A 14244-nucleotide genomic window follows, 5' to 3' on the forward strand; every position below is an offset into this window, starting at 1 on the left:
TGACTTCATCTACCTCAAAACTGTATTATATGCACAAATGGGATCAGGACTTAGATACGGATTTAGATATGGAAATATGGAATAAGATAATATTAAATGCATCTAAGTCGCTAGTTAATACCTCCCTGATAGAGGCAAACTATAAAGTAATGATGCGATGGTATATGGTCCCAGAGAGGATAGCAACTTTCGTTCCGGGGGCGTCCCCCCGGTGCTTCAGAGGATGTAATGTAAATGGCACCTTTTTCCACACTTGGTGGACGTGCCCCAAAGTGAGGAGATTCTGGATACGTACGTACAACCTAATATATTCCCTCACACAAGTGAATCTAATTAAGTCACCTCTGCACGCGCTGTTGGGACGCCCAGTGGAAGGGACTTCAAAGGCAATGCGCAGACTAATCACATTTATATTTGTGGCGGCCAGAATTTCAATAGCTAAGTCCTGGAAGTCTCCCACAGTCCCCTTTTACCTACTAAAAGCCAAACTATCATGGATAATGGTAAACGAACGCCTTACGGCAATCCTGAAGGATAAGATGACCGGATTCAACAAAACAAGGGATCCTTGGATAAAATACCTCACCAACACGTAGGTTGCCGAATGATTGCGACACCTGCGGTGTGGCAGGAGCGTATCCCCTACCACCTTTCCCCTCCCCCCCCCCCCCCTCTAACTCCCTCCCTGGTCTGTTCTTCCTCCTTTTACTTCTCTTTTCTTTCTCTCTTCCCAGGTTCTCGATGACACTATCAAGCATTAACGGGTTGATGAATAGTTTGTGCTCGGCAAATATAGTAGTGTAAAATGCTTAGATGTCGGGTAGCACACAGGTTACAACAACACAATAAGCTAATGATTGAGTCCATTACAGTGCTAAAATCCTCACATTGGTGAAGTACATGGACACTTGTATTCCCCCGGTCTGGTTCGGGAGCTTTACTGATAATGAAAAAAAAAGATGGATGCCAATAAATGGATATAGCGTTGAGGAGACTGCACCCTCGCCTAGCCACAGCAAGCTCCCAAGGGGGTGGCGGGTGGGGGAATGCAGCGCCATCTGCACAAGGAATGAACTCCATGAACCAGGCCGGGAGGAGGTAACTTTAAGTTAAAAACTAACCTGAAAGAGGTTACTCTCCCCCATAATTTTGTTCCCCCCCTTCCCCCCTCCATTTTCCCTCCCCCTCCCCCCCCCTGTTTTTAATTTTTTTTTTTTAAATATGTTAAAATAATGTTCTTGGTTGTTTACTTTATTTTCTGTAAACTTGAAAAACTGAATAAACACCATTGTTTAAAAAAAAAAAAAAAACACAATGTAGCTATACCCTTATGTTTAGACCTCAAAAGCTAGGCGGACTTGGAATGCCCAATATCTGGCAATACTTCATAGCTACCAAACTTACACAGCTGGCTCATTGGTTTGCACCCACCCTACACATTCCATGGCTTAAATTTGAATCATCCTCAATCTCCCCTTACTACCTACAAGGCCTTCCATGGTGCACTCCAAACCTTTACCACAAGATCATTAAACTAAACATCATAGTAGCTCACACTCTACAAACATGGATTAAAATTAACAAATCCATTAAACTTTCTTCAGATACCCCTCCTATAGCATCCTTTTTAGGTGACTCTAGACTATCTCAAAACCTCAACAATAGTAATCCATTCCCTCATTGGCGTGACAATAACTTGATTACCCTGAAATCGTTGATATCAAACAAGAGGTTTTCTATTTTTTTCTGAGCTCCAATCCAAATATAATCTCCCCTCTTCTGAACTTACAAATTATCTACAAATCAAACACTTTTATACAGAACATTATTCATTAAACTACCAACCCCCCACGACCTTACTTGAACATATTTGTATAAACACCGCAAGAGATAAAGGTCTGATTTCTCTGCTTTATAGACATATCAATAACAATATGATGCCTGAAAAATCCAAACCAATGCTACAATGGGAATCTGAATTAGGTTGTACTATCCCCATAGAAACTTGGAACAAGATGATTGATAACTGCCATAAATGCAATCTAGCAGTCTCGTTTAGAGAAACACCAACAAAACTATTCTCTAGACTATATCTGACCCCTTCTATAATACACTCCTTTTACCCGTCAGCCCCTCCAGGATGTTTCAGAGGTTGTTCTGAATCTGGCACATATCTCCATATCTTCTGGAGTTGTAAGCACCTAGATCCAGTATGGAATGCTGCCACTTTGAAAATAAATTCAATTGCAAAAAAGGGAATCAACCTTTCACCTCAAATTTGCATATTATATGCGAATATCCCTGACATACTATCCCCATGTGTTAGATTGATTCACTCCTTATTCAGCTCCATTCAGTGGATGATTGCTCTTAACTGGAAATCTAACAACCTACCTTGGTCGCAGGTCCTGACTAGGATGGAATTACTTAAATTATCTGAAAGAATTCATCATACTCTACACGATAGTATGCACATTTTTAATGCTAAATGGTTGTATTGGTCTGATAATTAATCATTATACTAATGAGACATATAGATCTCTCACTAACTCCATAAATACACACAAACCAGAATTCTTTCCTCATCATTAGGTGATTATACCCTACTTATATGTGATGATCTATTACATTTGACTCTTATTGGAACTCTCTCTTTCTATTGGTTGTTCAGTACCTCTGCTTATCGAGCATCTTCAGGAAAATATACATTACTCTAATGCTTATTTCTGTAACCCTATTTGATACTGTACTCGATGTTTTGTAACCTTTTTATTAATCTTCCAAATAAAACTTTTGTAAACAAAAAAAGAAATTCTGAAGGTGGTGATTGGTTTTCGGGGTCCTGTATGCAACTAGGCTCCCAAAAAGTCCCACACATGTGGTATCCCCATACTCAGGAGAAGCAGCTACATGTATTTTGGGGTGAAATTCCACATATAACCATGGCATGTTTGAACAATATATCATTTAGTGACAACTTTGTGTTAAAAAAATAAACGTGTGGCAAAACCTAAGTCATGAAATGCTGGTAGCTTCCGGTTTCTTAGGCCATAGAGATGATTGGAGCTTTTTTTTTTTTTTTTTCACTTTTTTTTTTTTTTTTTTTAACTACGCCCATGAGGAGGGATAGGCCCAGGAAGGTCTTAAATTCGGAGACCGTAATAGGTCTCCAATCTCTGTCAAGGGGCAACTAGGGATTAGCGGCAATGAATTGACCAGCATACAAATTGCTTGGTCCACAACAGATCTATAGAGATCTTCTGCGAAAACCAGCAAATAAAAATCAAGTGACATAAAATCAACTGTTTCCACCTGAATTCTGGGTTGGCCAGTGAATGGGGGAGGGGGGGGTGAAGAGTACGGGTGCTGAAGAAGTGGTGGGATCCCAATTCAGACTGGCAAATGCAGCAGGAAGGGCACTATGGGCTGCGAGACACTAGTTGTGCTAGCCACCTCACCAGCTTGAACTGCACTTATGCGACTCACCATATCACCAAGTGTTACTGCAGTGCTGGATGTACGACCAGGATGTACTAGGCCGCTGGTGCTTGCCAGTTCATCAGAAGGATGAGCGGCAGATACAAGAGCCCTGCGGTTCTTGCACCTCAACAACAGCAGAAGAACGGGGGTCGGGTACACCTGACCTTGGCAGGGACCACTACTCCGTCGTCAGAGCTATCTGTCAGGGTGTCACTGCTGTCTACTGGTTCGTATTCTGAGCCAGAATCGGACAGATGGGTGACTTCCTCTTCACTCTCATCTGTCAGGCTCAGAAACGTGTAGGCCTCTTCACTAGTGTACTTTTGATTGGACATTTTGGCCTCTAAATTTACTGGTACACTAGTGAGACTCACAGGAAAAAGAGCACCTGACTGTCAGCGACTGCTTCAAATGCTACCAAAAAAAACTGTTGGCGTTCGCAGGGATCACGCCTGACAGTTATGTGTTTAGTGTTTTGTAAGTGACAGTGATCGATTGATACTGCACTCTGGTGGGCTGGGCGGAGGGGCTAAACGCAGGTGCTAGCAGGTGTCTGGGCTTATCCAGCTAACACTGCGTTTTTGGGAACCCTAAACTACTGGGGACACTAGTATAGATCTGATCAGATCAGATATTGATCCGTTCAGATACTATACTACTAAGGGAGGTGTATGGTGTGTGCGTGGGTGTTAGCGCTCCTGGCACTAATCCGACGCTGCCTGGGGCGACACAGACCCTAAATAATACTAAAACCTAACTGATATCACCCGGTGGGTGATCAGGGGGTTAAACCTTTTATTAGGTAATATACGGCGGTGCCCTGACGCTATAAAAAAAAAAAAAAAAAACTAGCGTCCACCGTGACACTAATACAGTGATCACTGGTGACAGGGGGTGATCAAGAGGTTAAACCTTTATTGGGGGGGTCCCTAGACCTATCTGGGGCTACTAAGTACCCTAACGCTTATTAGTGTCACAAATGACACCAGTACAGCGATCAAAGAAAAATATGAACACTGCACTGGGTGACACAGTGACAGGGAGTGAAGGGGTTAACGGGGGGGGGGGCAAATATGTGCCTATGTGTACTGTGTCAGTGTAGCGTTGGTGCAACTCATGTGTGGATGTCCTCTCTGGAACAGAAAAGAATTCCAGAGAGAGAGATGACATCACTTCCCCTGTCTTTGTTTACACTTACACAGGCAGGGGAGGATTTTATTCATCAGGACCGATCAGCAGGTCCAAGCCAGAAGTCATTGGCCTGGGCCTGGAGACTGATCGGTTCGGTCCTGAAGCAAATCCGATCGGCGCGGCCGCCGTGAGGTAACGTCAACTTGCCCAGCCGAGCCGACCTGCCACAGTAAAACTGCGGCGGCTGGTCCGGAAGTGGTTAAAGAAGATCTACTAGGTTGTGGGATACACCTGCAGACTTCCCATCGCATTTACCTCAGTAGCCAGAGCCCTTTCACTCTGGATCAATCAACTGGAAACTGCGACCAAGTGTCAAAGCAGCCCTGATCCTCTTCTTTTTTGAAACCCATGCCGGTAGTCCTGGTCCCTCCCCCCTGCCAAGTGTCCCTAATGGCAAGCCTCTTGCTATGGAGCACTCAGGCAGGCTCTCTGTCTACTGAGCCATGCTGTTTGTGTTCATTCGAACACAGAGCATGGCTCTGCTCCGCCCCTCGCTCTCTTCTCATTGGCTCACTGGCTGTGTGAGCCAATAAGGAGACAGAGACCTGGGAGAGCAGCTGCTCCCATGCACATCACTGGATTGAGATGGTGCTCAGTAAAGTATAAGTGGGGAGCTACACCCAGAAAGTTTTTTACCTTAATGCATAGAATGAGCTTGAGACTTTAGAACCACTTTAACCGCTTCAGCCCCGGAAGATTTTACCCCCTTCCTGACCAGAGCACTTTTTGCGATTTGGCACTGCGCTGCTTTAACGGAGAATTGCGCGCTCCTGCAATGTTGCACCCAAACAAAATTGACGTCCTTTATTTCCCACAAATAGAGCTTTCTTTTGGTGGTATATGATCACCTCTGCGGTTTTTATTTTTTGCGCTATAAACAAAAAAAAAAAACAAAAAAAGAGCGAAAAAAAAAAGCAATATTTTTTACTTTTTGCTATAATAAAATATCCCCCAAAATATATAAAAAAAACTATTTTTTTCCTCAGTTTAGGCCAATATGTATTCTTCTACATATTTTTGGCAAAAAAAAAATTGCAATAAGCATATATTGATTGGTTTACGCAAAATTTATAGCGTCTACAAAACAGGGGATAGTTTTATGGCATTTTTATTAATTTTTTTTTTCCACTTGTAATGGCAGCGATCTGCGATTTTTAATCGGGACTGCGACATTATGGCGGACACGGACAATTTTGACACATTTTTGGGACCACTGGAATTTTTACAGCGATCAGCGCTTTAAAAATGCATTGATTACTGTAAAAATGTCACTGGCAGGGAAGGGGTTAACACTAAGGGGCGATCAAGGGGTTAATGTGTTCCCTAGTGTGTGTTCTAACTGAAGGGGGGAGTGGACTGTGTAGGGGAAGAGATAGATCGCTGTTCATACTCTGTATGAACAGACAATCTGTCACTTCTCCCCTCAGAGAACTGGAAACTGTGTGTTTACACACACAGATTCCGGTTCTCCGTGTGCCCCGAGCGATCATGGAAGCCCAGCAGTGATCGCGACCGCCAGGCACTCGTGTCGGCTCCGTGGGCGAGCAGGGGGCTCAGCTGGGCGAAGCGACGTTACATAACGTTGTTTCGCCCAGCCGAGCCATTCTGCTGCAGTATAATTGCGGCGGCTGGTCGGCAAGTGGTTAACCATATTGTTTTGGCATTGCCTCTTCAGTCTTCTGCTACCTGAAACTCTCCCTAAAGCTTGCCATATGCTGTCATTTTGGCCGGTTCCTGAGGAACCAAATGAAATTTACTCATTGGGTAGGCCAGTCAGTTGCCTTCTGCCCAACATGTCTAAATTGGAAAATCAAAAGAGTTGGGCAGCACAATTGTTGGCTGGTGAGTGACTGTATCAGCTGCTGTTCAGGTATTCTGTAGCTACAGCATAGATTCTTCCACCCATACTATATAACATTGATGGAGGAACTGGTTAAACCTTTTTTCAAGCAGGCTAAACCAAAAACAAAAATAAATGAATAAAATTTATTCACAATTTATTTATTCAAAAATTCACACCTCAGCATTTTGTAGCTTGAAGCTCAAAAAAGTTCTGGAGCTTTTTTTGTAATTAATTTAAATGCGCCATTCGTGCATTTTTGTGCACACTGACAAGTTTTGACATGCATTTTTGTGCCATTTTCTGCTCAAATGAGAAAGTAATAATATATGAATAAATAGAAGTAAAATAAATACACAACTAAAAATCATCATAAATAAATAAAATAAATAATAATAAATGAACCCCTAACCTTAAAATGAATAAATAAATAATAATAATAATAATAATAATAAAAAAACACCCACAAAAAAAAAGAATTATTATTTATATTTTTTGTGTTACAGTTAGGGGGTTTAGTTTTTTTTTTTTTGTTTGTTTTTTTTTTTTTTTTTAAGCATTAGGGCGTTGAGGTTGAGGTTAATTATTTACTTATTACTACTTAGTATTCATTTATTGAATGTATTATTTACTTATGATTATTTTGTGTATTTATTTTACATTTATTCATTTATTAGTATTACTTGTAGTAGTAGTAGTAGTATTAACACCTTAACAAAAAATAAATAAATAACCCTAATCTTAACTCTAAACCTTTACCCTAACGAAAATAAATACATGAATAATAAAGAATAATAATAATAATAATAAAAAAAATAAAATCTAATGGAAAAGCTAAAAAAGCCAAAATACCTAGCAACAAATTATTCAACTGGTGATAGTTTTCTCTACTGGCTAATAAAAAAATGCCCAAGTTCAAAAACACTGTATAAAAACGTGCAAAATAAACACCAGAAAAATGCTCAAAGACACTACGCTCAGGTGTGAATGCAGCCTAAGTGTGTGGTCAGCTATGTTCTTTGTGCCCTTATTCCCCAACTACCACCCTCATGTCCTATGTTCCATCTCCCTAGTCCTGTCCCATTCCTCGCTTAAACGCTTGCCATCTGTATACTGTACATATGCGACAGTAAGATGGCTCCCCTGTCCAGAATCATGTACCTGTATGTGATCCTGCACTTCTGGGTTTGAGGCGCACATGCGTGCAGCCAGTGACTGGCTCCTGCTGTGATTGGACACAGCGGGAGCTAATCTCCCATTAGACCAACACGTTTACAATGCAGATGTGTCATACAAACCCCCTCTATGATATCTTACAATACGGTATGATTTTACTGTGGAGGTTTAAAGATACAGGGCCCCAAATACCAACCCATTGGTTACAAACTGACATTTTTGCACTACTTCTAAATGAGTCAAAAACAAAATCTCCCATTGGACCAATATGTTTACAATGCACATGTGTCATGCACTCCCCTCTCTATGATATCCTAAAATATAGGATACATGATATATATGATTTTACTGTGGAAACTTAAAGAGACAGAGCCCCAAGTATTAACCTATTGTTTATAAAAGCAACACTTATAAAAAGTTATAAATATTAAAAATAAATAAATAAAATCTCCCATTGGAGCAACATATTTACATTTACACCCCTTCATGCATAAGTCTAATCGTTTTATGGATCCTCTAAACAGAGAGTGGATTTTTCAGGGATGATGTGGCTGATGTGACCTGAAACCGTGGCACCCGACTCCAAACCCAAACTGTCTGGGTAAAAACCGGGACGGGTGGCAACCCTAGAGGTGTGTAATCTCAGTCATTACATTTTAGTTGATTAAATCTACTATAGATTAAGGCTGGCCATACATGTTCAATTTATCTTGCACAATTTTCCTTTAGCTTTACCTTAAACCAGGGCTTGACAAATTTGCTTGGAATCTAGGAGCCAGCTAAAAAAAGTTAGGAGGCAGGTTTTTTTTTAAACAACCAACAAAGCTTTATTTTCAATATAAAAAAATAACCAATCTTAAATTTACACAGAAAGACTGCCCCGCTAGCGGCCGAATAGCGCCGCTAAAACGACAGTAAAGCGGTGCTAAAAATAGTGCCGCTTCATCGCCGACGCCCCCCGCGGCTCAGTGTGAAAGGGCTCTAAGGGTCCGATCAGGTCCGCCTGAAAAACTGACAGGCGAACTGGATCAAACAGCCCGTGTGCAAGGGGCCAAGCAGGGAGATGACAAATAAATTCATTTTAAATAAGAAAAATAAATAAACAGTTTTTACTCAAAAAAAAAAAAAAAAAAAAAAAAAAAAAGGCTATCCCCACATTCACCATTAGGCAAAAGGTGCCAGATGACGTCCGCAATCACTTCATTCTCTTCTCCACTTTGGGAAGGAGATGGGTGGGGCAGCGAAAACAGGCAGGTGAAGCTCCATTAGCATTGCTGGTTGTGTTGTCATACCAACGGCCACCACAAGATGGCGCCAGATTCCAGAAGTACTGCAGAAGGCCGCAAAGCCGCGGCCTGACGCGATCGCACGGGGGGGGGGGGGGGGGTCCGCACGGAGACAGGAAGCCCCAGGGGTGCCGCCCCAGGCGCCAGGTCGCTCATTCTAGTCGCAAATGTGACCTGGCGCCCGGGGTTTGTCGAGCCCTGCCTTAAACTATGTAGTCCAAGGCCCTGCCTTATTGGATACCATTGAAAGTTGTTTCGTCTTGGCCTCATGTTATATGGTTTTTGGTAAATCTAAAAGAAAACTGTACAAGAAAATTGAACATGTTATGTCCAGCCTTAGTCGACTAAAATATTATGTTATTTAGTTGACTAAAACATGACTAAAATTAAATGGCATTTTAGTCAAAACTAAATCAAATTTTGTGGTCAAGATTGTCACTGGTATTAACAAAAAGGCAAGAAAAACACAGGGTACTGAAAAAATGTTGTAGCATGTAACCAATGGGTTGGTATTTGGGGATCTGTATCTTTCAATCAATTTCCACAGTAAAATCATACCACATTGTAAGATATCATAGAGGGGGGTTGTGTGTGTGACAACTCTGTGTAACCATTATTTTAGGGCTGCAACTAACGATTATTTTCATAATCGATTAGTTGGCCGATTATTGTTTCGATTAATCGGTTAATAACCTTAAAAAAAAAAAAAAAAAAAGTGTGATGTATAATTTAGTTAATATGTAAAGTTTTAAAAAAAGGCAATTTATTCTTAAATATCAATAACCAACTATATGATTAGGGAGCAAAATATGTAATCCACTCTGAGAATAACAGACAGAAGAGATATACTGTATATACTATTAGAGGAGATATACTGTATAAACTGTTAGAGAAGAGATATACTGTACACACTATTAAAAGGGAGAATCTGATAAATATCAGACCCAGAGATCAAATGTCTTCCTTCAAAAAAAAAAATGTCATTTTAAGACCATTCGTTCAATTTTCTAATCATTAGTGGGGTCAAATCGACATTCATTTTCAACCACAGTGACGGGAAAATTTCTAAATAGAAAACTTCTTGGTGAAAGGAATTTTCAGACAGTATGTGGTTTTCGTTCAGAAATTACATTCATTTTAAAAACAGAATGTTAAAAACAAGTGAAAATTTCAAACAACATTCTTTCATTTAGCGAATGTAAAAAGATTTTTTTGTCTGAATAGTCTCATCTGAAAATTGATTGGTGTGGCCAGCATAAGGCTCGGTACACACCTATGGAGTTTGCTTTTGATCTGTTTCTGCAGTGCTTTTTGCTGTGCATTTTGATTTTTGCGCACTTGATTTTGCGGCGATTTGCGTTTTTGCATTTTTTTTGGCCAAATTGTTATTGGGCAGATTAAAAAACACAAATTGCTGAAAAAACGCATTACATGCTTTTCTGCAGATTCTCCATTGAAGTATATTGAACCAAAAAAGCACCGTTTTTGCGTAAAAAAAAAAAAAAAAAGTCCTTGACCCTTTCCAAATACGCAGCGGCTGAAAAAAGCATAGATGTGAACGTGTCCAATGGGAAACCATGTAAATGAACTGTAGTGCGCTTCTGCAAAAAAGCACCAAAAAACACATAGATGTGAACCAGGCCTAAGATGTTTAGTAACATAATGGAGTTAAAAAAACTAAAATTAGCTCTTTATAGTACAAAAAAAAAAAAAAAAAAAAAAAAAAAAAAAAAGCAGATAATCACTACTGTAAGGGGTTAATTTTTTTACTGTAGAACTGTGAAAGTAATATTTACAGTAGCGATTATTTGCTCTTTTTGTACTATAAGCCCTCATGCACACAGGCTGTTAAAAAAACGTTATGAAAACGCTAGTATCTTTGCAGTGATTTTTTTTAACTTTTTTCAGCGTTTTTCAGCGTTTTTGCAATAGCGTTTGAGCGTTTTTCCGCGTTTGAGCGTTTTTTTTTTTCACTTTTTTTTTTTTTTTTTCAATGGATCAAAAACGCTAAAAAACGTTGGTGAATGATGTTTTTGAGTGTTTTTCAGCGTTAGAGCGTTTTTACAGCTGAAAAACGTCTCTCAGAACCCACTGGTCCTGGGTTTTTTTTACAGCTTAAAAACGCCTAGGTGGGCATGAAGCCATAGACTAACATAGACAGGCCTTTTTAAGCTGTAAAAAAGGCTCAAAAAAGCAGCTGTAAAAACGTCCGTGTGCATGAGGACTAAAGGGCTTGTTTTAGTTTTTTTTAACTCCATTATGTTACTGACCGATTAATCGATTATGAAAATAGTAATCGATTAATTTCATAATCGATTAGTTGTGCATTAATCGATTAGTTGTTTCGGCCCTACATTATTTTATATATTACATTATGCTATGTTATATGTTCTATTTTGTGCTATCTAGTTTTTCTCCGTTGAATATCCACCCCAAAAAAACTTGTCTGATGGCTTGACCACTGATTTGGAACTGTCTGATGGCTTGACTCCTGTCTAAATCTTTACATTTTCACAGTAAAATCATACCATATTGTAAGATATCATAGAGGGGGGGGGGGGGTGTATGACACATCTGCATTGTAAACATATTGGTCCAATGGGAGATTTTGTTTTTGACTCATTTAGAAGTAGTGCAAAAATGTCAGTTTGTAACCAATGGGTTGGTATTTGGGGCCCTGTATCTTTAAATCTCCACAGTAAAATCATACCGTATTGTAAGATAACAGTGTGTGTGTGTGTGTGTGTGTAACCATTATTTTATATATTACATTATGTTATATATTGCACCATCTCATTTTTCTCTGTTGAATATCCAACCGAAAAAAACTTGTCTGACAGCACGACCACTGATTTGGAAGTGTCTGATGCCCTCTGGAAGCTGGAAGTCAGTGAGGCAGACACTGATACTCCAGGGATCTCCCGGGCCCTGTACTGAGTGGCCAGCCTGATGCATTGTGAACACAGTAGGTCGGCTGCTCAGCACCAGCTCCATTAAAAGGAATGATCTGTATTTTCTGAATGAATGCAAAGCGCTCTCTGATTGGATGAGGTGACATCAGTGCTTCACAGGTCCAGGTATGGTATATACATAGTTGGTCCATGCTGTACTACTGTAACTGTGTATAACAAATACCACGCCTGCAATTATTCTTCAGTTAACAGTGGTAGGGCAACCTCAGCACTCCAGATGTGGTGAAACTACAAATCCCATCATGCATTGCCCTCTGGGAGCCCTGGCTGTCTTGCAATGCCCCATGGGACTTGTAGTTTTCTAACAGTTAACAGTCTACACAGCAAGCTAAGCATGGATTATCTACTTACAGTCTTTACATTATGAAATCGTGTTTCACCTCTCACAGACAGCAAGTAGAAAGACTAGTCTACAGAAGCCGAATGTACAATTGTCATTGTGGGTGAAGGAAAAACATGTGGAAATAAACGAGAAGCCCCTAATAGGATATACGTTGATAATATAACAGAGATCTTCACACAGCACAGCATTGTCTACTGTACATATCAGACAAGCTCACCACAGGCCCGGCCAGCACACACAGCTCCTTCACTTCAGGCCAGAAGTAGAGCGGCAGCACCCGGCGGATCATCCTCCCCATACAGCCGCTGTCTGTCCTCAGATCCCCGGCGTCTCCTCCATTCCCGGTCATTGCCATGTCTGCTTGTGTCCTCCGGGTTGCCCGCACGTGTACTAGCCCCGCCCCTAGCCCCGCCCTCTCCGTGCTCACAGAGCGGGGAGGAAAGGCTGTGTAAAGATACTCAGCCCTCTCCTCCCCTCCCTGTGTGTTAGGAGGTACAACACTGCTTCCATATCACTAGACTGTTACCTCACACACCTACATGTTCCATTTTAGGAGAATGAACCACTTCAATACTGGCCACCTTTACCCCCTTCCTGCCCAGGCCAGCTGTCAGCGTTGTCACACTTTGAATGACAATTGCACAGTCAAATGACATTTTTATCTATTTTCTTCACACAAATAGAGCTTTCTTTTGGTGATATTTAAAGCAGCGTTCCACCCAAAAGTGGAACCTCCGCTTATCTGCTTCCTCCCCCACTCCAGTGCCACATTTGGCACCTTTCAGGGGGAGGGGGGAACGGGTACCTGTTTTTGACAGGCCAATTAGAAAGCGCAGCGCACTTTGCACATGCGCAGTAGGGAACCAGCTGAGAAGCCGAAAGGCTTCACTGCCAGTTTCCCTTTACGACGAATGCACCTTACAGCCGATCCGAAAATCAGCTCGGGGTGCCGACATCGCGAGCTCCCTGAACAGGTAAGTGTCCTTATATTAAAAGTCAGCAGCTCCAGTGTTTGTAGCTACAGACTTTTATTTTTTTTTTCTCCCCAGGAGGAAATCCGCTTTAAAGTGGAGGGCCACCCTGTAAAAAAAAAAAAAACACCAAAAATCCCCAAAAAAATGTAAAAAGAAAATTTGAAAAAAAAAAGTTTTAAACTTACCTAAACCCTTGTTGCTAGGCAGTCTTCCTAATCTGCCTCTTCCTTTTCCGCGGCGTCTTCTGCTCCTCGGTGAGCGGCCCCGTTGTCTTCTGGGAACTGTGTGTGTTCCCAGAACACCACAGGGCCATTCACAGAGCGCCGCGCCGCGCCGCTTGCGCGTGCACAGTAGGAAACTGGCAGTGAAGCCGCAAGGCTCCACTGCCTGTTTCCCTTACCTAGGATGGCGGTCCTGGGACCCGAGAGCCGAGGGACGGGTCAGCCTCGGGCGGCCGACATCGTGGGCACCCAGGACAGGTAAGTACTTATTTAAAGTCAGCAGCTACAGTGTTTGTTTTTTTTTAGGCCTGGCACTGGGTTTTTTATTCTTTGCTAAATAAACAAAAAAACATTTTTTTTTTCCATTTCTGTTATAAAAATGTTTTCAATAAATAATCTTTGTTCATAAATTAAGGCCCCTTTCACATGGACGTGTCCATGTACGGACTCCGCTTTGCTCAGCAGGGGATTACTCCGTCGATCCCTGCTGAGCAGGCAGATGGCAGGTCGGTCTCTGCACACTGTGCAGGGACCGTCCTGTCAGAGCGCCGCTCTCCTCTATGGGGGATCGGATGAACACGGACCGTAGAGTCCGTTTTCATCCGATCCGATGACGGGCGGAAATGTAGGGTTTTCCTCCGTCATCAGAAACTGAGCATAGCGGAGACTGATGTCATTGGATGTCAGCGGATGTTCATCCGCTGACATCTGCTATCCCATAGGGATACATGTATGTCTGTTTTTCATCCAAAAACAGATGG

General features: G+C 41.5%; 1 protein-coding gene across 2 annotated transcripts in view; it reads right to left on the minus strand.

Annotated features, from left to right (window-relative positions):
- Positions 1–12708, minus strand: part of LOC141128080 (multidrug and toxin extrusion protein 2-like) — a 188429-nt gene extending 175721 nt beyond the window's left edge. Inside the window, exon 1 of one of the 2 annotated variants that reach the window (XM_073615145.1) lies at positions 12506–12708. In XM_073615145.1, the coding sequence (XP_073471246.1) occupies positions 12506–12643 (138 nt within the window). In that variant the 5' untranslated portion in view covers positions 12644–12708. The remainder of the gene's footprint in view (positions 1–12505) is intronic. The other variant, XM_073615144.1, reaches the window with a different exon arrangement.
- Between the last annotated feature and the right edge of the window lie 1536 nt (positions 12709–14244).

The sequence above is a fragment of the Aquarana catesbeiana genome, linkage group LG02 (genome assembly GCF_042186555.1).
Source record: "Aquarana catesbeiana isolate 2022-GZ linkage group LG02, ASM4218655v1, whole genome shotgun sequence".
In the NCBI taxonomy this organism is placed as follows: domain Eukaryota; kingdom Metazoa; phylum Chordata; class Amphibia; order Anura; family Ranidae; genus Aquarana; species Aquarana catesbeiana.